General features: G+C 42.9%; 1 protein-coding gene across 1 annotated transcript; it reads right to left on the bottom strand.

Annotated features, from left to right (window-relative positions):
• Positions 1-7,904: 7,904 nt before the first annotated feature.
• CHRNA9 (cholinergic receptor nicotinic alpha 9 subunit) lies at positions 7,905-19,526 on the bottom strand. The gene is made up of 5 exons (XM_063108714.1): positions 19,463-19,526; positions 19,027-19,172; positions 17,614-17,768; positions 11,278-11,810; positions 7,905-8,446 (listed from the first exon to the last, which is right to left on the bottom strand). Exons 1-5 carry the CDS (start codon positions 19,524-19,526, stop codon positions 7,905-7,907), a joined length of 1,440 nt encoding a protein of 479 aa, XP_062964784.1.
• Between the last annotated feature and the right edge of the window lie 6,442 nt (positions 19,527-25,968).

Below are 25,968 nucleotides of genomic sequence, written 5' to 3'. Positions count from 1 at the left end.
GAACTATTTGTGTATTTTAGTAACTTCTCGTAAGTTTTTTAGGCATATCAATTGGTTTTGTTTACTAAGAATTACCTTTTCACGTTGTTCTTGATTGGGTTGTTTACTCTTTTCTATTAGTTTGTGAGAGTGTTTTGGATGGTAGCAGTATTAAAGGTATACTCAAGTCTATCATTTATCAGTTGACTTTTCCATTGACTATTTTCATTATATCTTTTGTCACATAAAATTTTGGAGTTTTATGTAATCAAATATATCTGTCTTTTCTTTTATAGCTTCGGGGATCTAGTTTTTTTGATAAGGAAGTGTCTTCTGCCTCTTACATGTAATCTCCTCAATTTTTTCACAGGATTTATATTGTTTGATTTTTTTTTTTTTCATTTAAGTCTTTAATCCATCTTGAATTAGTTTTTGTACCCGGTTTTATTTTGTTTTTCCAATGACTAGCTTTTGCACACTAATGTGAACTACTCCCATTGTCGTATATCAAATTCTCCCATACACTGAGATCCATTTCTGGATTCTCTATTATTTCCACTGATTTTTTTATTTTTTATTTTTATTTTTTGGGTCTATTACTAGCCCAAGCCCAATTTGATTTGCTTACTATGACCTCCAATTTCTTCCCAGGAAAAACCCTTCACATCTTCTTTTGCATATTTTTCTTTGCTGTTGGTCTTTAGTATTCATTTTTCCATGTAAACATCAAGATTCAAGGTCTCAGGTGAAGGCACATGTCTAGTTCAGCCTGAGTCACATGCCCCAGAGTGCAGAGCCAGCTTTGCTTCTCCTTTTTTATGAGGAAGACCCTGAGTGCTCCCAGGGGTCTCAGACCCTCCCAACAGATTAGTTCCCTTGAAAGAGGTGGGAGAGTAGTTACTTCCTATGCCAAGAAGGTAATTTACTCTCCTGGGGTGAACAAGGGGACACCTTGTTCCAGAGCAGCTGAAAAGAAAACACATACACACTCACACACACACATATTTTTAATCTCTGCTGTATCATATTAAGGAAGTTGGATATTGTCCTGTCGGTATTTAGTAAGCCATTTAAAAGTTTTAGGTAGAAGTGTCACAAGATCAGTTTGGCAGCAGGAAGGAAGATGGAATGGAGGGGGAAGAAACTGGAGACAGGAGGCCCAGTTAGGGTACTACTGCAATAGTCCAGGCAAAGATGACAAAGACCTGAAATGAGGCAATTGTCAAGGACATAGAGAGAAGCAGACTGATTTGAAAACCACTTAGCAGGGAGAATTGACAGGATCAATGACTGGTTTGATAATGGGTTAGATAAGAATTTAGAATGACTACCTGATTTCTATCCTGGGTGATGGACTTGATAATAGAACAACTAAATGACACAGGAAACCCAGGAGAAGTCTTAGGTGGCAAAGTAGGTAAGGAGCTTAGTTTGGAATATATTGAGTTTGAAGGTTTGTGAGACATTCAAGTGGAAATAGCTAGTTGACATGAAGATTGTACTGGACTTGGAGCTAACGGGAGATCAAAACCGGACAAATGGTTTGGAGAATCGTTAGGATAAACATGGTAGTAAAAACCATGGGGGAGGAGAGCTGAGGATAGAACACTGAGGGACACCAACCTCTACCAGAAAAGGAGGAATCGGAGCCAGCCAGGGGTTCTGAGAAATAGTCATTTAAGGAGCAGAAAGGGGTGAATACAGAAGATAAGGGAGAAGAGGTTCCAGAAGGCAGAAGTGATCAGCTGTGTCAAAGGTACAGAGAGGCCTCAGCAGGATCCAGTAGTTTTGGCAATTACCATGGAGAATTTGGCTAGAGCAATTTCAGTTGAGTGCAGAGAAAAGAACTCAGGTTTTAAAAGTAGAGTGAAGGCAAAGAGCGAGAGAGTGTGCCAGGTGGCTCCCCTGTGTCCCTCCCGATGCACGCTCTGCACCTGTCCGCTCTCTGTGCCGGGTGCACAGGCAACATCAACAGATTCCCATGACTGCTGCGTTTGACCAGCCGCGAGAGCCCTGGGAGGAGACTGGAGGGAAGGAGATGAGATGGGGATATAAATTCCCCCAACTCCCTCCCCGTGGGGTCTGCTGCATTCACTCAGCCAGAGGCCACCACTCCTCCTGGGTGCAGGTCACCACTCCTCCCACCTCCTCTCAGGCCTCAGGACCGTAATAGCTCTGCTTTGCTTAGCCCGGGATTCTCTACCGCCTCTTGTGTTTCTACAACCTGCGCACTCCTTTGTAGATAGTTCTTTATTAAACCTTCCTCAAATCCTAATTGGAGCATAACCCCTGTGTCTCGCTGGAACCCTGAATGATGGAGGGAGGACTCTTGGCTGAAGAGTGGAGAAAGAGAAATACACAAAGGCAAGGGAGGTTTTGTCACAGGGTTTTATTTTTAAAGAGTTGAAGGGACTTGGATATATTGACAAGCTCATGAAGTTTTAATCTCCAGGTCCTATTTCAAAGGTGTAATCTAGGGCCAGCCCGTGGCTCACTGGCTGAGCGTGGTGCTGACAACACCAAGCCAAGGGTTGAGATCCCCTTACCCGTTGTCTTTTAAAAAAAAAAAAAGTGTAATCTGAGAGGAAGGAAGAAATGGGCAGAATGCTCTTTGTTAGCGTCTGGAGTGGTGACATTACAACTGGCCTCACCACTATTGCTTCAGATGTTCGCGAACTTGTGTTTCCAGTTTGCCCACGACAGTCCATTTGCCAGGTCTGCCCATTGCTGTGTTGGCAAGTGTTGATCTGAGCCCTGAGCTGACGGAAAAGCAGACATTGGGACTGAAGACAGAGAAAGCACAAAGGTCAGGATCTCAACAAACCCAGACACACCTCAGTTCACCAAAGCAGTCAGACAATAAACAAAATTGTTGGTGTTTTTTTAACTTTGCAAGGCCCTGCATGACCCGGCCCTGCTCACCTGGCCAATACCGACTGTCATCTTTCTTGTGGGTCACTGATTTGACCGCACTGCTCTGCCTCGTGGGCCTTCTTTCTCTTTTTCAAATGGAATAAGCCCTGTTCTGTCCTTGAGTCTGAGTTCTGATCTGGCATCCGGCACTTTCTCCAACTCCTCCCTGGCTAAGTCCTTCTCAGCCTCAGATCTCATCTTAAGAACCACTTCCTCAGCAGGCCGACCGATCTTTCCACCCCAATCCCTGTGTCACTCTCCTTCAGAGAGGCCTGGGCTCCTCTTTCACAAGCAGCCACCACACTGTAAAATGTATTGAGGTGGAGAATTTTATTTGGAAATTCTCCTAAATTTTCTTACAAGGCTTTTAAAAATTTTGTTTGTTTTCACACCTAAGTCTTTAATCCTTCTGATGTTTATTTTTGTATATTGTATAAGATAGGGACCCTTTTGCTGCCTGCATTTCTGTAGTCATTTGCTGGACCCTCTTAGAGCTCTGCCTTTCACTCACCAATCCATTCAATGACTATGTCATGGCTGATGGCCTCAGACTAGGCCCTTGGTTGCGCACAAAGGATAGAGGGAAAATAACCACATCAGAAAGGATTTAAAAAGAATAATGCTAGAGCTTCTTGGCCCTAGGCCTGGAGGGGATGTCAGTACACTTGGAGAAGCAGACATGTGAATGAATTAATGACAGTAAAACAGGTAAAAGCTTGAATGACACAGGATGGTTGCAAGCTTCTTGAATTCTGACAAGGAATCTGTTTTTATTCACTTGAGTTTCTCACAGTTTGTAGCACCATGTCTTACCCACTAAGATCACTTAATACATACTTTAAGAATGAGCCTGAGTTTGTGAAATCGTTTTTTTTTTTTTTTTAATTTTAACTTTTTAAATTTTTTAGCTTTCACTTTTTCCCAAAGTTTCAAATGCGTGTTCAACTGCTTGCTAGATATCTCCACCAGGATGTCCTATAAGCATTTCCAACTCAAGCCCTACAGAGGTAGTTCCTTCATAGCCTGGTCCACCTTCCTCTCCATCCCAGTTGTCTGAATCATTTTCAATGCCATCCTCTTCCTAACCTCACATCCAGCTAGTCACCAAGTTCTGTCTATTCTGGGTCAGAAATATTTTGTGACCTGTAACATTTTCCATTTTTTTAATCCCACCATCTTGGGCCAAGCCTTCATTATCACTTCCCTGAACTGATAAAAAAATAAAAATAAAAAATAAATTCCAACAGATTTCCCTGCTTCTTTTCCCTACAATCTACTTCTTTCTTTTGGCAGCAAGCCAGTACAGGAATTGAACCCTGGACCTTGGTGTTATCAGCACTATGCTCTAACCAACTGAACTAACCAGCCAGCCCCACCCTCCACTTCTCTATAACCATTTCTGAAACACAAATCAGACACTATCACTCCCTTGCGTAAAATCCTTTTGTGGTTCCCCAGTGTTTCTCAGATAAAGTTCAAATTTTTCAGCATGGCTCAACAAGAGCTTTTCAGCATGATAATGCTCACTGGGTGCTGTATTAGTTTTATATTGCTGCTGTAACAAATTACCATAAATTTAATGCCTTAAAACAGCACACATTATCTTAGAGTTCTGGAGGATCAGAAGTCTGGAAAGGGTCTCATTGGGCTAAAGTCAAGGTTTCAGCAGGACTGCTTTCCTTCTGGAGGCTTTAGGGAAAAATCTGTTTCTTTGCTTTTTCCAGCTTCTGGAGGATGCTCACATTGTGGGCTCATGACTTCTTCCTCATTTTCAAAGCCAGCAAGATTGGCTGAGCATTTCTCATGATGCCATCTCTTTGGTTCCCTCTTGGTTCTCTCAGTTCTGCCTCCCTCTTCCACCTAGAAGGATCTTTATGATTACACTGGACCCACCTGGATAATCCAGAGTCATCTCCCATCTCAAGGTCAGTTGATTAGCAGCCTTAATTCCTCATTGCCAAGTAATTTAACACACTCACAGGTTCTGAAGTTTAGGGCATGAACATCTTTGGGAAACCATTATTCTGCCTACCACAGGTTCTATAAAAATTGAAGTAAAGTATGTGTCCAAGAAGAAGGAAATGATTGAGTCAATTATGGGAAAGCCACTCTCAAGAGTATGTAGCCACCTAAAAATACATAAATAGCACTTACAGCATAGTAAAAACATAATGGTTATGATTATATAAAAGAAACTAGACACAGAAATAAAACTGAAAGAAAATAATAGTAAATTGCTCATTGTTGTTGCTGCGATGGTGGAGTTTGGGTAATTGTTGTCTTCTACATCCTGCTTTCCCTGCGGTGTTGTTACATCACTGAGGCAGAAACTGCTAGTTGCCTACCCAATGACTAGTCTCCCCTTCCTCTTTACAAAGATAACACTGATTTTCTTTGGAAGGTAAAAATATTCACCTTCCAAGACTCTCTTGCAGTAAGAGTGGCTATGTGATTTATTTCTAGCTAATGAGTTGTAAGAGAAAGTCATTGATGTGCTTCTAGAAATCTCTTTTTTAATGAGAGAGGTTTGACTCTTACGTCCCTTTCGCCTTTTGTCCCTTTCTCCTCTCATTTGGAATGTGGATGCAAAGGCTGCAGGTGCAACAGGCTTTCTGTGACCATGAGGCACCAAGCCCAAGGCAGCTGGACTACACTCCAAGCATGGAGGAGAGAAAAGATGGAAAGATCCCGGGACTTTGGAGCTCTGGATTTATTTTTGTGTAAGGTAAGTAACCTCTATCTGATTAAGTCATGGTCCATTGGGTTTTCTGTTATTTCAGGACAAATGCGATTCTAACTGATAAAATTACTTCTATAATTAAAATTAAGGAAAAAAAGTTATCAGATTCTGAGTTATACTTCTCTGATTCCTTGTCAGTCCAATCCATGACGAGACCAAGATCTCTGCTCTTCTAAGCTCTGCTCACATTCTTTTCTTTTCCCTAATGCCTTCTAATCCCTATCCCACTTCTTTCTCTGTCTGGCAAATTCCTACTCACCCTTCACACCTCAGCTCAAACGTTACACCCCTACAAAGTCTTTCCTAGGCTTTCCCTCAAACAGATTCATCAGTATCGTTCCCATGGCATTTTGTCCATGACTCTGTGATCGCACTTTTTACACTATGTTGTATTCGCCTATTTTCTTGACTGTCTCCTGCACTAAACCGTGAGCACCTGGAGGGTAGAAACTAGGTTTTGTATTTTTCCCTCCAAGGCTGAGATAGCACTAAATATATAGTAGCTGCACAATAAATGGTTTTTTTTGTTTTTTTTTTTTAAAGACGACCGGTAAGGGGATCCTAACCCTTGGCTTGGTGTTGTTAGCACCACGCTCAGCCACTGAGCGAACCAGCCATCCCTACATAGGGATCCGAACCCATGGCCTTGGTGTTGCCAGCACCACACTCTCCCGAGTGAGCTATGGGCCGGCCCTCAATAAATGTTTTTTGAATGAGTAAACACAAGAATAAAAAAACAATGTCTATATATTTAAACCAAATACTCTCCTCTCCTTCTTGTTAATCCCCTGTCTTCTGTCCACTCTGTTCCTTTATTTGATTGTTCGTTTTTAACTGGAAAAAGAATTGTTGAGGAGTTAGAAGTTAAGGAACGGGTATCGGCATTTAGATCATTTTCATCAAGGTGGAAATCGGGGGGCATTTGAAGGCACATTTTTTCTTTTCTTTTCTTTTAGAAGGCACACTTAATTGAAAGTAGAAAAGAAGTTGAGACATCGTAGAAGTAAATTAAGGCAGAAAGTTCAGAATTAAGAACGAGAATCCCGCAGTCTCTCCTATCCTAAATCGTAATTTGTCATGGCCAAAAGCAGTGTGGCTTTAGCAGACCTGGCCCAACTCAGAGTCACAGTGCTGAGGGTCGAATCCCAGCTCCACTTACTAGCTAGTTAGATGCTGAGGAGGCAGGTCCCTTACACTTTGCTACACCACAGTTTCTTCCCCTGAGAAAGGAGAGCAGCAACTCCTGCCTGCCTAGCTCATAGCACTGTGAAGATCAAAAGCGATCAAGCTTGTGCGTACAGTTTGCTGTGACACCCAAGGCAAATGTGAATCGTGGTGCTTTACTACATGTGGGAGAAACAGTAAATGTTTGGTGAACAGATAAGTGAATGAATGAATGAGCCCAGCTTGCTGATTACCATATTTTAATCAAAGACCAAATGCAGGAATGACCTTATCTTTAGAGTTTATATAAAACATAACCAAAATATACAACACCATCTTTATGAAGAAAGCTCTCTTTCCCATTAAATTGCTCAATAGACTTTCTTTTTTAAAAAATTTTATCAATATACAATGTAGTTGATTATCATGTTCCTTTACTGATCCCTCCCTCCCCCCTCTCTCTCATCCCTCCCACCCATCAATGTCATATCTGTTCACTTGTCTTAACAAGTTCAAGGAATTGTGATTGTTGTGTCTTCTTCCCCATCCCTGCCCTCTGTTTGTGTATTTACTTATTTATTTTTAGCTCCCACAAATAGACTTTAGTGGGATAAAACCTTTTACTCCAGCAATTTGAGATTTGGCTTGAAATGCACCATGCCTGAAAGAGGTACTATTGAGACTTAAATCACACTAAGGTATACATAACTAATATCCTTTTTCAAAAGCATGTTTAAATAGGGACTAAGAGGAAAATGAGTTTATTTTGTTTTACCTTTTTTGTTTTAAATTTTAAACAGTAATGTGCTGTACCTTGTTATCTGCATTGCTAAAGAGGTGAATAATTGTATAAACTAGAGGCCAGCCACCCACCACTCTGGTAGGCTATAAAAGGGATCCTTCCTTATATCCTCCATCTTCCTACCCTTGAAATTTTGGATCTCCTACTTAACTTAACCTGACAGGTACAATATTGATTTGAAGTTAAAAATAAAAAGCACAGACAACATAACCCCTAAATTACACACGAACAAAAATCTGGCTTGGAAGAATATTGGAGTAGATCACAGGGAATTCTATTAATTTCTCTCCAGATATCAAATGCCTACTAATCTGCTCTTGCTATGATCAAAACGGTCATGACAAACACCATGATGAAAAAAATCCACATGAAGAATCGGTCTATGACTTTTGCAACCTTCTTCCATTCACTCCCCTTGGAATTGGTGGCTGTGTGGTCTTTGAGGCACTTGGCAATGTATTCAATATTCTCTGTCAGCATTCTGAACCGTGCACAGTAACTATCAGCAACCTGTGGGTTCTCACCCTGGCACCCCAGGTCATTCTTTAAGAGTTTGTTCATTTCTTTCTTTCTGGAAAGGTCTTTATTTCTGGCTGCTTTCAGGTTAGACTCTGGGAGTTTGCCATTAACCTTCATGAAGTAGTCCTGCTCCCTACCATGGTGCAGGCTGAGGCAGCTCTCACCCACATCATAGACAAGCAAGATCCTGGACATGTATTTCAGGATGACTACCCTGGCCCAGTGGGGCACTGGCCGGGCCTCGGCCCCACAGAAGTGGATATTCATCACCATAATGGTCAAGGCAGTGGAAGCTGTGATCAAGGCCATCGTGGCTATGTAGTATTTGCCTGGAATTAAAATAACAATAACAACTATGTTATCTTTAACACTGTACTTATGAAGTTGATACGACAAGCAAACAGAAAGGACATTGTTGGGGGGGAGGGGGGGAGGGAGAAGGGAGGGAGGTTTTGGTGATGGGGAGCAATAATCAGCCACAATGTATATCGACAAAATAAAATTTTTTTAAAAAATAAATAAATAAAAAATAAAAAATAAAAAATTTTTTTAAAAATGTACTTATATCTGGCTTTAAAAGAAAGAGACAAACACTTTTTCTAAGAAAGTGGTATATCCTAGTTACTAGTACAGACTTTTGAATCAGACTTCCTGGGTTCAAATCCTAGCTTTGTCACTCACTAGACTTGTGACCCAGAGCAACGTACATAATCCTGCTAAGCTTCAGCTTCCTGTTCTGTAAAATGGGTGTAACCATAGTATCTAACACACAGGAACATGGTCAGGCTTAATTGAGATGATACATATGAAGTTCTCAGCACTGTCCCTGGCTCCAAGTTCAAAGGTTTGTAAATATATGCTAAGATCATGATGTGGAAACCTTTTCCACCTTAAACAAACACACAAACAACGAATGAACTTGACCAGTTCTCAGAATTGTCTTCAGATCTCATTAATATGGGAGCCAATTACTACTAAGTAAGAAAGGAGACACTGTGTCACTATTAGTCTTTAAAATGTGATTGTATAAAGCAAATGTTCATGAAAAAGGGAAATTAAGGAAGGAAACAATAAAGATAAGGGCACACACTTATGAAATATAGAACAAAAAAACAAGAAGATAAACAAAGTCAAATGCAAGTTTTTGAAAAGGATAATAAAATTGATAAAACTTTGATAGGGCTACTCACAGAATCAGGAGAGAGAAACAGAGAAAGGGAGAGAGAGAGAGAGAGAATGCAAAAGAACAGAGATTTAGAAAATAATATTATAAATAACTGTAGGATGATATATTTGATAATCTAGATAAAATTTCTAGAAAAATATAAGATGTCACAATTAGTGAAAAAAGAAAGAACATTTGAATAGAAATGGGAATCCATCAAATATCTCTTCTTACTACCCTCCCCCTGTCCCCAAAAAAGGCTCTAGGCCCAAAAATAACAAATTGTGATTGGTAATAAATATTCTCAAGACATGTGTGCACCATTCCTAAAAAGATAAATTTCATATTATCATAAAAACAGAACAAGTAATGCTTGCAAAATCCTGTGAGACATCTCTCTTTAGAAACTGTGCCAGCGTGCTGTTGAACAGTACTGCTGAGAAGAGAGAGGACCTGCCAATGATCCTGCCTCAAACAGTTATGATTGGATGTCATCACTGCCCATCATTTCTGCCTCAGGAGAGGTAATAAAAATGTCAATACAGCTCCTCCTCTTTATTAATGAGGATGGCGGGGAACTTTTGTGTCTGTTTCTCAAAAAGGGGTGCGTGTGTGTGTGAGTGCGTGTGTGTGCGCGTGTGCGTGTGTGTGTGAGTGCGTGTGTGTGTGTGAGTGCGTGTGTGTGCGTGTGCGTGCGTGTGTGTGCGTGTGTGTGTGTGCGTGTGCGTGTGTGTGTGTGTGTTTTGCTGGGAGAGACATAAAAAGGAAGAAATCTCCATGCAGAGAAACCAATGTAGTAACATCCAAATACTGGATAATTAGATTCAGTGCAGAGTAAAAGGGCACTACAACATTCCTTTGAAATCGGTCCCTAAGGCCCTTGGTGTTCTGAAATTTCTCCTCATTGCTTACTTTAAGGAACTAAAACTTAGGTCTAGCTTCTGGTTCTGGAAAGCATCTATTACAATAGCAAGTCATCGAGATGGAGATGTCGGATCGGAGGGGTATCCCTGGTGGCAGGAAGTAGGTATTAAAGGTGCTGGAGAGATCTCAGAACACAGTGGGTAAAGGAGAGGGGAGGCAGGGATGATAGCCTCAGTCTACACTCCAACCCTCAAACAGACATTACTGCAGATTTTTGAAAATGTGGTCTGCTTTAGAATCACCTCAGATTCCCAAATCTTGGCCAAGATTGCAAATCAAACTCTATAGGTGTAGTAATCTGCATTTTAATATGCCCTTTCACTACTATTATAAAGTCAAGACTGAGAGTTATTTGATTAAGAGTAGATGTCAGGCTTGAAAATCCAGCTCATCATTCTATCGTGTTTGCCATTCTTCCCAAAGAGGAAAACACTTGTGATGTGCAATGGTAGTAATGGTCACTGTTTACTCAGTACTAACCATATGCCAGGTTCTGCGCTAAGCAGGGACACAGGAGGTAGCAATTATACAAATTTTGTAGATGATGAAGCAGAGACTAAGAGATTAAGCAAACCGCCTAAGGTCAATCAAGGAGTGAGTGGTGAGGTCGGCATTCAAATGCAGGTTTCTTTGACTTCAAAACTAGAGCCTTACCTTCTAAGTCAGTGGTTTTCAGACTTGAACAGAAATAGCATCAGAATCACCAGGCTTCTTAAAACAGATTGCCAGGACCCACCCAGAGGAGGTCTGGGGTGGGCTCTGAGAATCCATGTATTTCTAAAAGTTCCTGGGTGATGCTGATGCTGTGGTTCAGGGACCACCCCTTTGAGAATGTCTGTTCTATACCAGAAGGCCTCTCATTGCTATTTTGTGTAAACCCAGAGACCATAAGACCAGTTCTGACTCCAACAGCCATGTCTATACTCAAAGATGCCAACTGCAGACTCCAGATGAATTATGTGACAGCCTGTGCCGACTATGAATTTAGCCCAATTGTTGCAAATTTAAAGGCACACACATAGCTGCAGTCACTACACAGCTAGGCCCAAAATGTAAGACGCTTGAACTCACCAATCAGAGGAACATTTTCTGAGGCTGGCATGATTTCTGCCACCATTAGCTGGAATACAGTCATGGCCAATAGGATGGTCACTCCCAGGGAGACCTTTTCCCCAGAGGCTGCTGGGAGATAAAAACTCAAGGGAGCCAAAAAAGATATGAGGACACACGGGATGAGGAGGTTGACGATGTAGAATGAGGACCTCCTCTTCAGAAGGAGAGTGAATGTCACATCCGGGTAAGGCTCCGAGCAGCAGCCATAGGAGATCACATTCTTCACAGCAGGCATGCCACGGACCTCCCATTCCACATCTTCAATGAAGTCAGAGAGATCTCCGCTGTCCAGGGCATTGAATATGTCCACCTGGTTGCCATTGTAGGTCCAGGAACCAAAGGTCAGGTTGCACTGCTGGTTATCAAAGGGGAAGTAGGTGACATCCACCACACAGGAGCTTTTGGTGATGGCTGGCGCATCCCAGGTGATCAAGCCATCGTATCGCAGGACCACATTGGTGTTCACGGGCTCTGAAGATTCATCGTCAGCCCTGGAGGTCAGATGAGGAAAGTGAAAATCGCTTGCTAGGACAACTCACCGACTTCCTTACACAGACAGCTCACTGCCCTGTGCCCATCACTTCAGTGTCTTTGGCAATGGGTCACCACTTTCCCTGTCACTCCGGCTTGAGAATTTGGAATCAACTCTAATCTGCCCTTCACTGCCATCTCCTGTAACTAGTCAGGACCAAGTTCTCTTGGATTCTTCCTTTAAAGCATCTCTGCTCTGTGTCCCTTCCTGTCCATCCCCAATGCCACTTTCTTGGTCCAGGTATTATGATGTGAACATCCAGACAAAAAGTAAGCCTACCAAGACCAAAATCTGCTTATGTGATTTTGTTAATTTAGACACCAGAATATTTAAAATAGCTTTTTGTTGCTGTTGTAAGAGTTGTACATGTTTATTTGTAACATTTGGGAAATACAGAGAAGTCATTCACCCATAATCTTAGACATAATCACTTATTCTGGATATACTTCTTTTGCTTTATCAACATTTATGTTTAGCATTTTGGGGTACAGAATTTCTATTTTCTTTAAGGGAATTACTTTTTCTCTACTGCCTGGCAAGGGAAAGGAACTGTTGATCACGGTGCCCGAGTATCCACTGGCCAGGGACTCGCTGTGTGACCCGGTCTAGGTCCAACTGATTCACACTCCCTGGAGTTTAGAAATTAAGCAGGTGACCCAAAGACCAAAGCAGTCACCCTGGTGATGGCTCCCTATTTTAAAAAAACCACCTTAATAGTCCCTACTGTCTCAAACACTAGAGCAATCTTGGCTTTGTTCTTGCTAAGCCTGGTCATTTCCTTTTTCCTTTAATTCAGTGAGATGAACCATATATTTCTTTTCTTTCTTTTTTTTTTTTTTTAAAGATGACCGGTAAGGAGATCTTAACCCTTGACTTGGTGTTGTCAGCACCATGCTCTCCCAAGCGAGCTAACCGGCCATCCCTATATGGGATCCGAACCCGTGGCCTTGGTGTTATCAGCACCACACTCTCCCGAGTGAGACAAAGCCTGGCCCCAAATTTTGATAAATGTTCTATGATTATGTGAGATGTGACATTAGGGGAAACTGGATGAAGGGGATAAAGGAACTTTGCACTGTCTTTGCAACTTTTCTGTAAATCAAAAATTATCCCAAAATAAAAAAAGTTAATTTACAAAAAAAGAGAAAGAAAGAAAGGAAAATTTTAAAAATATACATGGTCATCCATTCATATTCTTCTACCACATTCTTTTCATGGCTACACAGTACTCCATTATATCCTACTATATAGATCCACTGTAGTTATATAACCAATCCACTGATGGGCAACATTACGGTCGGTTCCAGTTTTTGTATTTATAAGCAGTGCTGCAGTTTTTGTATTTATAAGCAACCTCTGTAGCTGAATCTTTGTTATCCACTGACTCTTTCCATAGGTTGAATTGCTGGAAAAGGATGTGCTGGGTCAGAATAGGCATGTTTTTAAAGTTGGGTGTTTTTTTTTTTTTTTTCCAGTCATTAAAAATTAGGTACCACAATTTTTTTTTTTAATGACCAGTAAGGGGATCTTAACCCTTGACTTGGTGTTGTCAGCACCACGCTCTCCCAAGTGAGCCACGGGCTGGCCCTTAGGTGCCACAATTTTAACTATAATGGTCTGACTGGGTCCACTCCATACCCAGAAGGGATCTTTAATGTGAGTGTTTACAAAAATAACAAAATAAGTGTTTTGAAAATTCCTGAATCCACCCCCTGCAGCAGTGAGAAATATGTACAGTTAGTCATATGGGAAGTGAGATCTAGAGGTGAACTGATGTATTAGTCCATTTCTGTTGCTTATAACAAAATACATGGAACTGGGTGATGTATTTTAAGAAAATGAAATTTATTTCTTACAGTTTCTGAGGCTGGGAAGTCCAAAGGCCATCTGGTGGTGGCAACAGTGACCCAGGGGTCTCACACTGCAAGATGGTGGAAGCACAGAGAGAGCAGAAAGAGACAGTTCCTCATGCACTGTCCTTTTAAAGCCCTCAGAACCACGTCCATGACCACCATTTTTAATCCATTCACTGTGATGTGGTCCTACAATCCAATCACCTCTTCAAGGCCCCACCTTTCAATTACCAAAATAGGATTTCTCACACTCAACATTTACAGTGAGAATTAAGCTTCAATGAGGTTGGGGGGCATCCAGTCTACAGCATTCCTCCCCTGACCCCACAAAAACTCATGTCCTTTTCACACACAAATACATTCATTTCATCCCCAAAGTCTTAACTTGTTTCAACTCAGAAGTCCAAGGTTCAAAGTCCTATCTCTGAAATGAAAACAAGTTATCTACTGCCAAGATACAATGGTGGGACAAGCATAGTGCATATATTCCTATTCCAAAAGAGAGAGATAGGCCAAAAGAAAGGGGTAACAGGTGCTAAGCAAGTTCAAAACCCAGAAGGGCAGCTTGACTCCATGTTCGACGTCCTCTGAGCACTGGCATGGGGGTTGGGTCCCCAGGTCCTTGGGCAGGTGTCCTCCTATGGCTTCCCTGGTATCAGGCCACACTTCAGCTCTCCCAGGCTGGTGTTCCACTCTGGTAGCTCCACAGGTCTGGGGTTTCCATGTTGGTCCTGCTCCCACTGCTTCACTAGGCATGGCGCTGATGGAGTTTCTCTGCTGCAACTCCAATCCCACATTTCCAATCATCATTGTTCTAGCAAAGGTTCTACGCAGTGACTCTGCCCTGTGACAGATCTCTTCCTGGACCCCCACGCTTTTCTATACTTCCTTTGAAAACGGGGTGGAGGTTCCTAAGCCTTCACAGCTCTGGCATTCTGTGAGTCTGCAGACCTAACACCATGTGATGGCTGCCAAGGTTTCCAGCTTGTATATTCCAAAGTTGCAGCTCCAGCCATGCCTGGGGCCAATTTAACCAAGGCTAGAGCAGCAGAGAAGAGGGAAGCAGCATCCCAAGGAAGCAGCAAGCCTATGGAAAGCACCTCAGGCCTTTTCCCCAGGCCATTCTGTCTCCTTAGGCTTTTGGGCCTGAAATGGAAGGGTTGGTCCCAGAGACTTCTGCAATACCTTCAGGGCCTTTTCTCCCTTCTCTTGATAATCCTTTTCTTTTGTACTAATCATCTTAGCACCACTGCATTTTTCTTCTGAAAATGCTTTCTGCTTCTCTACCACATGGCCAGGCTGGAAATTTTCCAAATCTTTATGCTCTGCTTCTCTTTCAAATTCTGACTTTATGTCATGGCTTTGCCACCATAACTCAGCATAGGCTGTTACAAGTAGCCATGCAGCTTTCTTAATGCTCTGCTACTTAGAAACTTCTTCCACCAAATATTCTGGTTCATAACTCTTAAGTTCTAACTTCCACAAAGTCCGAGGCATGGAGAGAATGCAGCCAAGTTCCTTGCCAGTTCATAGCAAGGGTGGTCTTTGCCACAGTTTATAATATGTCTCTTCTCATTTGCATCTGCAATCTTCTCAGAATGGTCTTTATAGTCCATATTTCCATCAGCATTCTACTCACTACCATTTAACCAGTCTTTATAAAGTTCCAAACTTTCCCTCGTTTTCTTGTCTTCTAAACTCCTATCAGCATCTAGGCTTTTCCTAACCTGTACTTCCAAATTTTTCCAGCTTCTCCTCAACGCCCAGTTCCAAAGCCACTTCCACATTTTCAAGTATTTGTTATAAGCAACACCCCATTTCTCTGGTACCAATTTTCTGTATTAGTCTGTTTCTGTTGCTTACAACAAAATACATGGAAATGGGTGATTTATGAAGAAAATGAAATTTATTGTTTACAGTTTCTGAGGCTGGGAAGTCCAGTGTCCATCTGGTGGTGGTGACAGTGACCCAGGAGTCTCACACTGCAAGATGGTGGAAGCAGAGAGAGACAGTTCCTCATGCTCTATCCTTTTAAAGCCCTCAGAACCATGCCCATGACCACCATTTTTAATCCTTTACTGTGGCATGGTCCTACAATCTAATCACCTCTTCAAGGCCCCACCTTTCAATTACCATAGTAGGATTCCTCACCCTCAACATTTACAGTGAGGATTAAGCTTCAGTGAGGTGGGGGGCATCCAGTCTACAGCAACTATAGCACTCACCCATCCTGCTTCCTTGGTGTAAGAGGAGCAATCCGGGGATCAGAGAGAATCTATTTGGAACTAGAACAATTGTATTAGTTAGGGTCCACACAGGAAATGGATGGCCCACTCAAAGTAAATAATTTGAGGACAGTTTAATAAAGGGACTATTTACAAAGGTATGGACAAGAGGTAGGGAGAATGATCTGGGCTATTAGTTCATTTGGCTAGACCATGGTGCTGATAATGCTAAGGTCAAAGGTCAAAGCCAGCATATTGACAGAAGGTTAAAGGTTTGAGTCCTCATACAGGCCAGCCACCAAAAAAAAAAAAGAGATGTTGGGAAACCAAACTGAGGTTTGTAACAACAGAGCTATTACCATTCCTGGGCCTGAAGAGGTGAAGGGAAGGTGCAGTTACCAGAACCTGGAAGGAAAGAGTTGCATGAAGAGAGTCGTCACGATAGGAGTCTCTGTCAAGGGACATATCCAGCCCAAGATAACTCCATAGAAGGGAGCAAGGGAATACACACCTCACCTCACTGTCTTTTCTCCCTGCAGTTGCCCACTGGAGCTCCCCATCGGCCAACGCCAAACAGAAGCCAGAGGGCAAGGGACCCTCAGATCAAAAACATCAACCCAGCTACTGAGGAGTAGTATAAAGATATTACTATTTAATCACTTCATGACCTGTATCTTTTTACCTCCAGGGTTTTTCTGATCATATCATTTTACAGCTCAAAACCTGCAGTGGTTGCCTAGAGCCCACCAAATACTTCCAAAGCCTTCCAAATCTGTATTTAACAAGGTCCCTGGGGGATTTGTGTGTATTTTACAGTCTGAGAAACATAAACCTCCCCTACCCTTCTACACAACGCCCCTTGCTCTGAGACCAGGAACAGGCCAACTGGTATCCTGTGGTCTAGTTCATCCTCCACTCCACACAGAGTCCAAAATGCACAGGCCAGCTTCTAGATAGCTCATTCTGATTTAATTTTAGTAGTATCGTTGTTCATACGTGACTTTGGACAGTGAGCACCACTGTTACTGGGTGAATTTCATTCCCCAAAAATTCATATGTTGAAGTCTTACCCCCAACACTCAGAAGGTGACTTTATTTGAGAATAGGGTCACTGCAGATGTAATTAATTAAGTTACAATAAAGTCATTTTGGAGTAGGGTGGGCGCCTAATCCAGTATGACTGGTGTCCTTATAAAAGGGGAAATTTTGACACAGGAAACACACAGGGAGAATGCCATGTGAAGATGAAGGCAGAGATCAGAGTGCTGCTTCCACACTCCAAGGAACACCACAGATGGCAGCAAAACAAAGGAGAAGCACGGAACAGACTCCTCCTCACAGCCTACAGAAGGAACCAGCGCTGCCAGAACCGTGAGGCGACACATTTCCGTTGTTTAGGCCACCGATTTGTGGTACTTGGTTACGACAGCCCCAGCAAACTAGCACAGCCTCCAACTTCTTACCTGACAAAGGGGAACGTAGACTGAATTTGATGGTCTCCTTCCAGCTGTAAGCTTTTAGGACCTATTATTTCATTCGGTATCTAAGATTTTATGACCATTATTTTAGGACCTAGGAACATGGATTCATACTTACCTTTATGCATGTTTTAAACATTCCTTTCTCATTAGGTTTAAATTCTGAAGTTTATCCCTGAAGAGCCTCAGTTGTGGCTTGCACTTACTTGTTATACAGGACGATGTCTGGCCTCCACACCAGGTCGCTGGGGATCCGGATGGTGTCCAGCCCGTCATACAGGTCTCGATCCCACGTGAGGTACGCGTCATGCCAGATTTGGCGGATCCATAAATAGGCGGTCAGAATTTGGTTTCTTTCATCCTATATAACGAATCCGTATGTAACTTTGTTCAGTAGATATTTCAACCAAATGCCTTCTATCTTTAGGAAACTTGTTCACAACAGGAATTTCAAGTGCATTAATCTATTTTCAATAAATCAGCGAGAGTTTGGGTTTTTTCAATCCTACCCCCTTGATTGACTACCAAGGCCACATTTATTATCTTCCTGATTTAGAGTTCAGAATGTAAAGTGGAGCCGAGCCTCGTGTGGTCAAAAGAGTGAAATGCTACCACTTGCAGCAACATGGATGGACTTAGAGAAAATTACGTTAAGTGAAATAAGCCACGCACAGACAGAGAAATACTGCATGTTCTCACTTATGTGTGGGAGCTAATAAAAATAAGTAAATATACAAACCAAAAATGGGGGGAAGAAGACACAATAATCACAACAATTCCTTGAACTTGTTAAGACAAGTGAACAGATATGATGGGGGGGGAGGGGAGAGGGAAGGGGGAAAAGGAGGAATTGGTAAAGGAACACAAAAATCAACCACATTGTATATTGATAAGTTAAAATTTAAAAAATGTAAAGTGGACAAATAATCAAGTCTTCAGATCTTTGCATAGATCAACTGCTCAAATTTCTCTAGATATTGATCAACTAATGGTACACTTGAATGAGAAAGTCAGGAAATACCTACAAGGTACAGAAGAAAAATCCTTCAAGTTTTTTGTGCAATTAAACACATATACGCAGTAAATAAGCTATGTCATCTTAAAACACCACCTTTCTTTTTTTTAATTGAGATTAAATTTGCACAACATAGAACTCACCATTTTAGCCATTTTAGAAGTGTACAATTCAGTGGCTTCCAATGCATTCATAATGCTGTGCAATCATCACCACTATCTAATTCAAGAATACTTTCATGACTGCAAAAAAGAAACCCCATAACCCATTTCCCCCCTTTCCCCCGGCCCCTGGCAATCACTACTCTGCTTTCTGTCTCTATGGATTTATGCATTTTGTACATTTCATCCAATGGAATCATACAATATGCAACACACCTTTCTTTAGAGTATCTAAGACTGTTACAGTGAATGACCAGGATCAGGTAACGTTTACTGAAATTAATTAGTTTTGTAGAAAGCTTCCTTCCTTCTTCTGCCAGTTTACACGCAGAGCTGTCTGCTCTCATTCCTCTCAAATTCCCAAGGAGGACATTCCCTTCAGAAAGCACAGTTGTTTTCATTCCAAGAAGCATTTTAACGAGTCACCACTCTCTATTACTCACCATATCCTTAATCTGAGAAAGTGTAATCTGCAGCGTGACATTCAGGACTTTATCTGTGTCTTCCACCGGACGAAGAGCATTAGAATAATCTTCAAAAAGATCACGAAACAACTTGTGAGCATATTTTCCATCTGCTGTTTCTACAGCTGCTCAAAAAGAAGGACCTAGATTAACACTCGGTGTTGTGTGTATTTCAAGACAAGGAACACCAGACTGAGGTCTAAAATTGGGGGCGGCTCAGCATCAGCTCGGGACAAGTTTGGGGAGGAATGGACGAGCTGGTTTCTGGCATTACCTACCCAGATCAGCACAGGTCAGTAAGAAACAGGAAACACTTCCCTGCGCTCAGATCATCTGTGATTTTTGCCCCACTCCCCTCCCACCAAAGAAATGGCCCCAGATGAGCCAAGGTGGTTACATGCCACCAGCCTCTCACCTCTCAATCTGGAAACAGCAAAGTAAATCCAGCAAAAGGGGATGCAGGAATGGGGCCAGTTCATCTTTCCTGAGCCTCTGTAAAGTCCCAGCCAGGCAGCGTGATCCTCCACTTCCCTCCGTGAATGGGAAGGATCCCGACACAAAGAGCCCACGCTGCCACAGTCACTGTAGCAGATGGAGAACTCAGGCTTGCACTGCACACAGGACAGAGGTCTTCCCTCCCCACAGGTAATCCGAGACTGGCAGCTCCAGTAGCTGAGATGCTGGGAACCCAAAGTGGGTTAGGTCCAGCAGTGCTGTTCGGGGGGGCCATTCCCAGGTGAGGTTCCCTAGCCACCCTCAGCAGAAACCTCCAGACCAAACAACAGAAGATAAGAGCAGGAATCAGGGGTGTGCCTGACACCCCAGAGACTCCACCTAAGCAGGATGGGAGCTTTCTACACCTGCTGCAAGCAGATTCAGCCTGAGTCCAGGGACTAAGGGAAGCTAAGCAGATCCAGCCGTGGGCCAGCCACCCAGAAAGGCCCCCTGCTCTTCTAGCAGCATTTAAAAAGGGAAAGAGAAACAGCCCCTGATCTCCAGAACATATAGGCATTTGGGTTTCTTGTCCACTTCTGATCACTCCTCCTGTTTTCCCACTGGGCACAGATCTTGCAGAGTAAATGTATGTGAGTGTATGTGTGAGGGGGTGTGTTGGATGGAAGAAGAGTTTTCACTTCCTTAAGAAGCAGCAACACTGCGAATTGGATTTGGAGTCTAATGCTTGGGTTTGACTGTCAGCCCAAGCCTTAACTAGCTCTGTAGTTCTGGATCAGTTACCTGACCACTCTCAGCCTTCCTAAACTACAGACTGGAAACAATATTTCTTCTCTCTCAAAGCTCCTGGGATACCGTATGTGAAAGCATTTTGTAAATGGTAAATGTTAGTGATTTTTACCTCTGACCAGCTTTGCAGATCCAGAATTTCTACATTTACCAAGTCATCCGGATTCACCAGCTCTTAAAAGAAAAAAAAAGTTCTATGACTAACCAAAATCAGCATGAAAATGATTCATAACCAGTGATGATATTACTAAGGATGATATCCCTTTGCATTTGAATACTACTTGATATAATTTCACAGTTATTTCTTACATGTGATCTAATTTTGCTCCCACAAAAGAATGTCTGGGAATGCATGTCTGTCCCTCCGCTTGCCTGGGGAAACTGGCTTGGAAAACTAAATGAAGATAATTTGGTTGCCTGGAATCAGAGCAAGGAAATTGGATAGCTCTATTTCATCAGGTTACAGCATCTGATGAGTCACCCCATCCCTCTTCAGGAATACATCCTGCGAGTGGCACAGACAAGCCATCAGCTAAGTGTTCTTCTTAATAGCCTATGCCTTTGTGCTGATAAAAGCATTATTTTCCTGACACCCCTAGCCTGACTCACTCACCAAATGACAAAATCCCTGGCGCCCACGCTCGGGCCTCCTTCAATAAGCCATCAGCTCTGGGATCTCAGAGGCCAAAGGTACTTTTAAAATTGAGTTTAATGCTTCATTTTTCACTTGAGGAAACTGAGGTCCAGAGATGTAGAGCAACTGGCCTCCAGCAGCAGTTGGCCAGAGGCAGGGTCCGGGCCACCTGCCCCAAGCTATTGTGCTCGCCACAGCACTAAGGATGCGTCTCCCGCTTCTCATTGTCTCTCACCACCATGGCATTTGATGTCAGCTAGGTGATGACTTCCTTGTGGGTAGAGACTCTCTACCTTATATTTCTTTTATGCTTTGCAACACTCAGAGCAGCCCCCGGTAATAGGCGCTGGGTGAACACTTGGGGCTAGCTACTGTGGTTGCTGCTTAAAAGCTGTCTCTAAGGTAATCGTCTTTGGTAATCTCTAATTGCTTTTGATTAACTCAGTTCATTCAGTTGGTCACTTACAATTTTTTTTTTTTAATGGTAAAAGTTTGATGCTCACCTCTCAATGTTAACACAAGCCTAATTAAATAAATACTTTATGGGGATACATTTTGCTTTTAGGGCAAAGATGCTAACTCACATTCTCAAATTCATTCTAAAAATGACAACTAGGTGTTTTTCCAAGGACCTTCTCATCTTCAGCCCAATCACTATCCCTTCCTCAGCTCCAAACCATACAAAAAGACAGACCTGCGATATAGTGGTCTGGTAGCTTCCAGACACTAAATAGAAGAAGGAAATGGTTGAATTCGCTCTGTAGGGTTCAATAAGGCTGAAAAGTAGACAGACAGACTGATTTTCTAAAATGTGGGCTCAGACAATGAAAATAAACTTCAGCTATTCAGAAATTTGGATCCTCCTGAGTATTTCAGGTTAACAGAATATGAAACTATTTAAGTTTGGAAGTTCATGGTTCTCATGCTAGCAGCTATCTTTCCCAGGCCCATGAGTAGAAATTCTGAATAGCATCTCACCATAGTTTGTGTTATATCATCACCCTAGGGAATACACTCTGGTCAGAAAAAAGGGACCCACAATTCAGAGAATTTCTAGAAAGCACAATAATCCTTTCAACATCTGCGCCTTTTAAAAACAGAAGTCCCTTGTCACAAGTTCACAGCATAGAATATTCTGGTTATTTCAGAGTTGCTGGGAGCCAATCTGTCTGTACAGACCAATTCTGAGGCACTTGTCTATTCTCAAAATATATCAGGACATTGGAGGCATTCCATAAGATTGTGATAGTTTTTAAATACAATTTTTATTATATAAGCAATACATGTCTATTACAGAAAAATTTGAAAGTATGGAAAAGCACAATGAGGAAATACAAAGCCCCCCCCCGCCGAAGACTCCAACCAGGCAGAGATAGACAGGGTTCATGCAGTGGCCGTCTTTCTTAAATGATCATGTAACTGAGTTGTTGTGTCATGGGAGATCTGGAAAGACACAAGCTATTACCAGAACTCCATCTTGCCTGATGCAGATCATGAGTACATGGAAGTGCAGAGGATGCTTCAAAATATTCCTTTCCTGTCTGCATGGGTTGAGCTGTAGCTCACAGAGAGTCTACCCTGAGTGGTCTCCCTTTCCTGTCTCCTCAGGGTCCCTGCTCCTCCCTTCCCTAAAAGGATGCATCTTTTTGGTTGAAGCTGCTGAGAACCTTTGACCACTGGGGTCCAGTCTCCTGCGGGGAGGCATCCTGGCTCCGTTCCAGGAGGATGATGGCAATGCCCCCATTCCATGGAATAGAGCTCCTGTCTGACAAAAAATCCTGGTGAATTCTTTTGCAAAAAGACCCTCTCCCCAGCAGCAGAGGGGGAACAGGAAGGACAGATGATTTCATTTTGCCACCTATTTTTTTTTAACAAAAATCGCAAAAGACAAACATAATGTCTTGTAAAGGATCCTCCCACCCTGACACATTAATACAGCATGAATATTTTCTCTATTTTATTAAATAATTAGAACATTGCTACCCCATGAGAAGCTCTTAGACCCATCTAGCTGAGCTCATTCATTTTACAGATGAAAACACTGAGGCCCAGAGAGGTAAGGCATTTCCCAGGAAGGTGTGGTTTTCCAGGGACGGAACCCATTGCCCCAGCTCTCAATAAAGTGCTCCTTCCACAACACCAGAGCAGCCAATGAGGAGGCACAGAGGAAAACAAAGCCAAGTGTACATGTAGGAGGCTTGGGGATGCTCTTGCATTCAGCCAAGGCTGGGTGGGACTTTGATCTGCCCCCATGGGGGGCGGGGCATAGATGAAAAGGAGCTGACTCCATTGGGAGCCATGCTAGAGAGGCTCAGCCTCCCCAGCTGCCCCACCTCTTGGCAGAGGAATGCTGTCCTGGGTGCTCAGAGCCACAAGCCCTGCTCACAGTGGCTCACAGCTCATCAAAATTGCAGGAGATGCCCCGATGGGCCTCTGTGCCTGAGAACCTATTTCATTGCTACTTTCTATGTTTGCTGTTCATCCTAGGTACGTGTCTTGAAATTTTTTAAAAATAACACCAAAAAATAAACCCTCAAACTTCCTCTAAAGAAAAGGTGTCCAAATTATTTCACTAGGCACCAGAATCTGGGATAATGGTTAGTGGTTACGATGCAAAATCGTGCCAAAAAGGCTACCCTCTAAGGCAATGCTCTCTGAATATTGTAGCCTTTATTTCTCTCTTTGTTTTCTTAATCAAGAAAAGCAGTACAATGTAGAGTTTAAGAGCATAGACTGTGGAATCAAACTGCTTGGATTCAAGTCCAGCCTCACCACTAACTAGCTGGGCAGATCACTTAATCTCTCTGTGCCTCGGTTTCTTCATCTATAAAATGGGGACAATTAGGGTTGTTTTGAGGACTGAGTTCATGCATGTGAAACCCTAGAAACAATGCTTGACCATAAAAAGTGCTAAATAAGCAATAATTAAAGGGGAAAAAAAGTGCACCCCAGCAGCAAAAAAAATATTTAGCTTGTAATCTGTAGGCACAATTCCACTATTTATTTCCCTCTCCCACTTCCCCCCTCATAGCCTCTCCCTTTCTCTCTCTCCCTCTCTCTCCCCACCACCCCCAACTTCTTGACAGACCTTGTTAGAGGATAATTGTTTTATCTGACACACAACTTGTACTGTGGGTGGGAAAATATAAGCCTTGACATTTTCTTTCTTTTTTTTTTTTTTTTTCCAAGATGACCGGTAAGGGGATCTTAACCCTTGACTTGGTGTTGTCAGCACCACGCTCAGCCAGTGAGCGAACCGGCCATCCGTATATGGGATCCGAACTCGGGGCCTTGGTGTTATCAGCACCGCACTCTCCCGAGTGAGCCACGGGCCGGCCCCAAGCCTTGACATTTTCTTGTTGTCCTTTTTTATTGCAATGTTAATATTATTGCCAATCCACAGTGAATTTACTTATTTATTTTGGTAGTAGTATTTTTAATCCTCATCCACTTTGTGAGAGTTATTCCATCTAAATCTGTCATGAAGATTGGCAAACTCTTGCTGTAAGGAGCTAATAGTAAATATTTTCAGCTTTGCTGGCCACATGGTCTCTGCAGCGACTGCGCTTCTCTGCTGCTGTTCTGTGCAGGCAGCTATAGGTGGAATGAATGAGCGTGGCTGTGTCCCAATAAAACATCATTTACAAAAATAGGTGATGGGCCATAGTTTGTTGAGCCCTGACACAGGTCATCGGATCTATAAATCTACTTAACCAGGATCAAGCAAATTGCAGTTAGGGGGGTCAGTGTCCCAAGTGAGGAAGGAACACCACCTGCAGGGAAAGGAGAGCAGCAATGCCAAACTGCCCATGGGCGATGCTCGGTGGAGCCAGCCCGGCCGGTTAAGCTCAGACTGTCTTCCAGCGTGGGCTGTCACACACAGAAGGGGCCTTCGTGATGAGGAGCCAGCCACACATGGGGACCAGAGAGCTTGCAGCAGTCCTGTTTCATGTCTGGGGGCTGGGCTAGGCCTCCTTATGCCCACATAGTGACCATTGTAGTGTCATGGGCAAGGAATTAGAGTCCCTGTGTTGGACTGTTTTTTGCTGCTATAATAGAATACAACAGATTGGGTCATTTATAAAGAAAAGAAGATTATTCGGCTCAAGGTTCTGGAGGCTGGGAAGTCCAAGATCATGCTACCAGCATGATCTTCATGCTGAGGTATCCCATGGAAGAAGGGTGGAAGGGCAAGAGAGTGTGTGGGACAGAGAGAAAAAGGAGACCAAACTCCCGCAGTAACCAACCCACTCCCACAACGCTGGCATCCGTCCCTTCATGAGGGCAAAGCCCCCATGACCTAATCGTCTCCCAAAGGTCCCACCTCTTAATACTTCACAATGGCAATTAAATTTCAACATGAGCTTTGGAGGGGACATTCAAACCACAGCAGTCCCAAATACGGGTGACATACCCAGTGGTGATAGGAACTGAGGCTACAGCCAGGCCAGGGGCTGATGGCAGTGAACAGCAGGGAAATAGTCTAGAAGCATACATGAGTCTCTCTCAGGTCCGCATGAATAAGACGCAGGGCTCTAGAAATTTCTTAGGAGGTACAGAGTCCCAGAGCTCTGTTGTTTCTCAGATTGTGATCCCTTTCCCTCAGTTGTACCCAAATCCATTTGGCTTGGGGACATACAGGCTAGATTTGAACAAAAGGGATTCAGGAAGAGAATCCCTTATGGACAAACAGGAAACGGGCTACACAGCTCAGAGCGGTAACAGGCACCAGAACTGTTCACGCTGATTATGGAGCCAGCTTCTCCTTCTGTAACTGCACGTGCCTGTGTCGCAGTCTTTTCCCGCGGAGCTCTGTCCTTGTGGGCTGTGTGCAGTGAACTGGAAAGCTCTTCCTGGCGAAACCCCGTGGGACAATCTCTCTTGGTGCTTCTAAGCATCCGTAAAAAAATGCCCAACTCTCGAACTTTTCTAACCATGACTTAAAACAGATCAAACTCCCGGGCATCGTCCTCGACTCTTCTCTCTCACCCCGTGTATTGGTTTTCTAGGGCTGCCTCAACACAATACCACAGACGAGGTAAATT

The sequence above is a fragment of the Cynocephalus volans genome, chromosome 9, assembly GCF_027409185.1.
Source record: "Cynocephalus volans isolate mCynVol1 chromosome 9, mCynVol1.pri, whole genome shotgun sequence".
NCBI classification, from domain to species: Eukaryota; Metazoa; Chordata; class Mammalia; order Dermoptera; family Cynocephalidae; genus Cynocephalus; species Cynocephalus volans.
The sequence above is the reverse complement of the archived record's forward strand: the minus strand, read 5'-3'. Positions and strand labels throughout refer to the sequence as shown.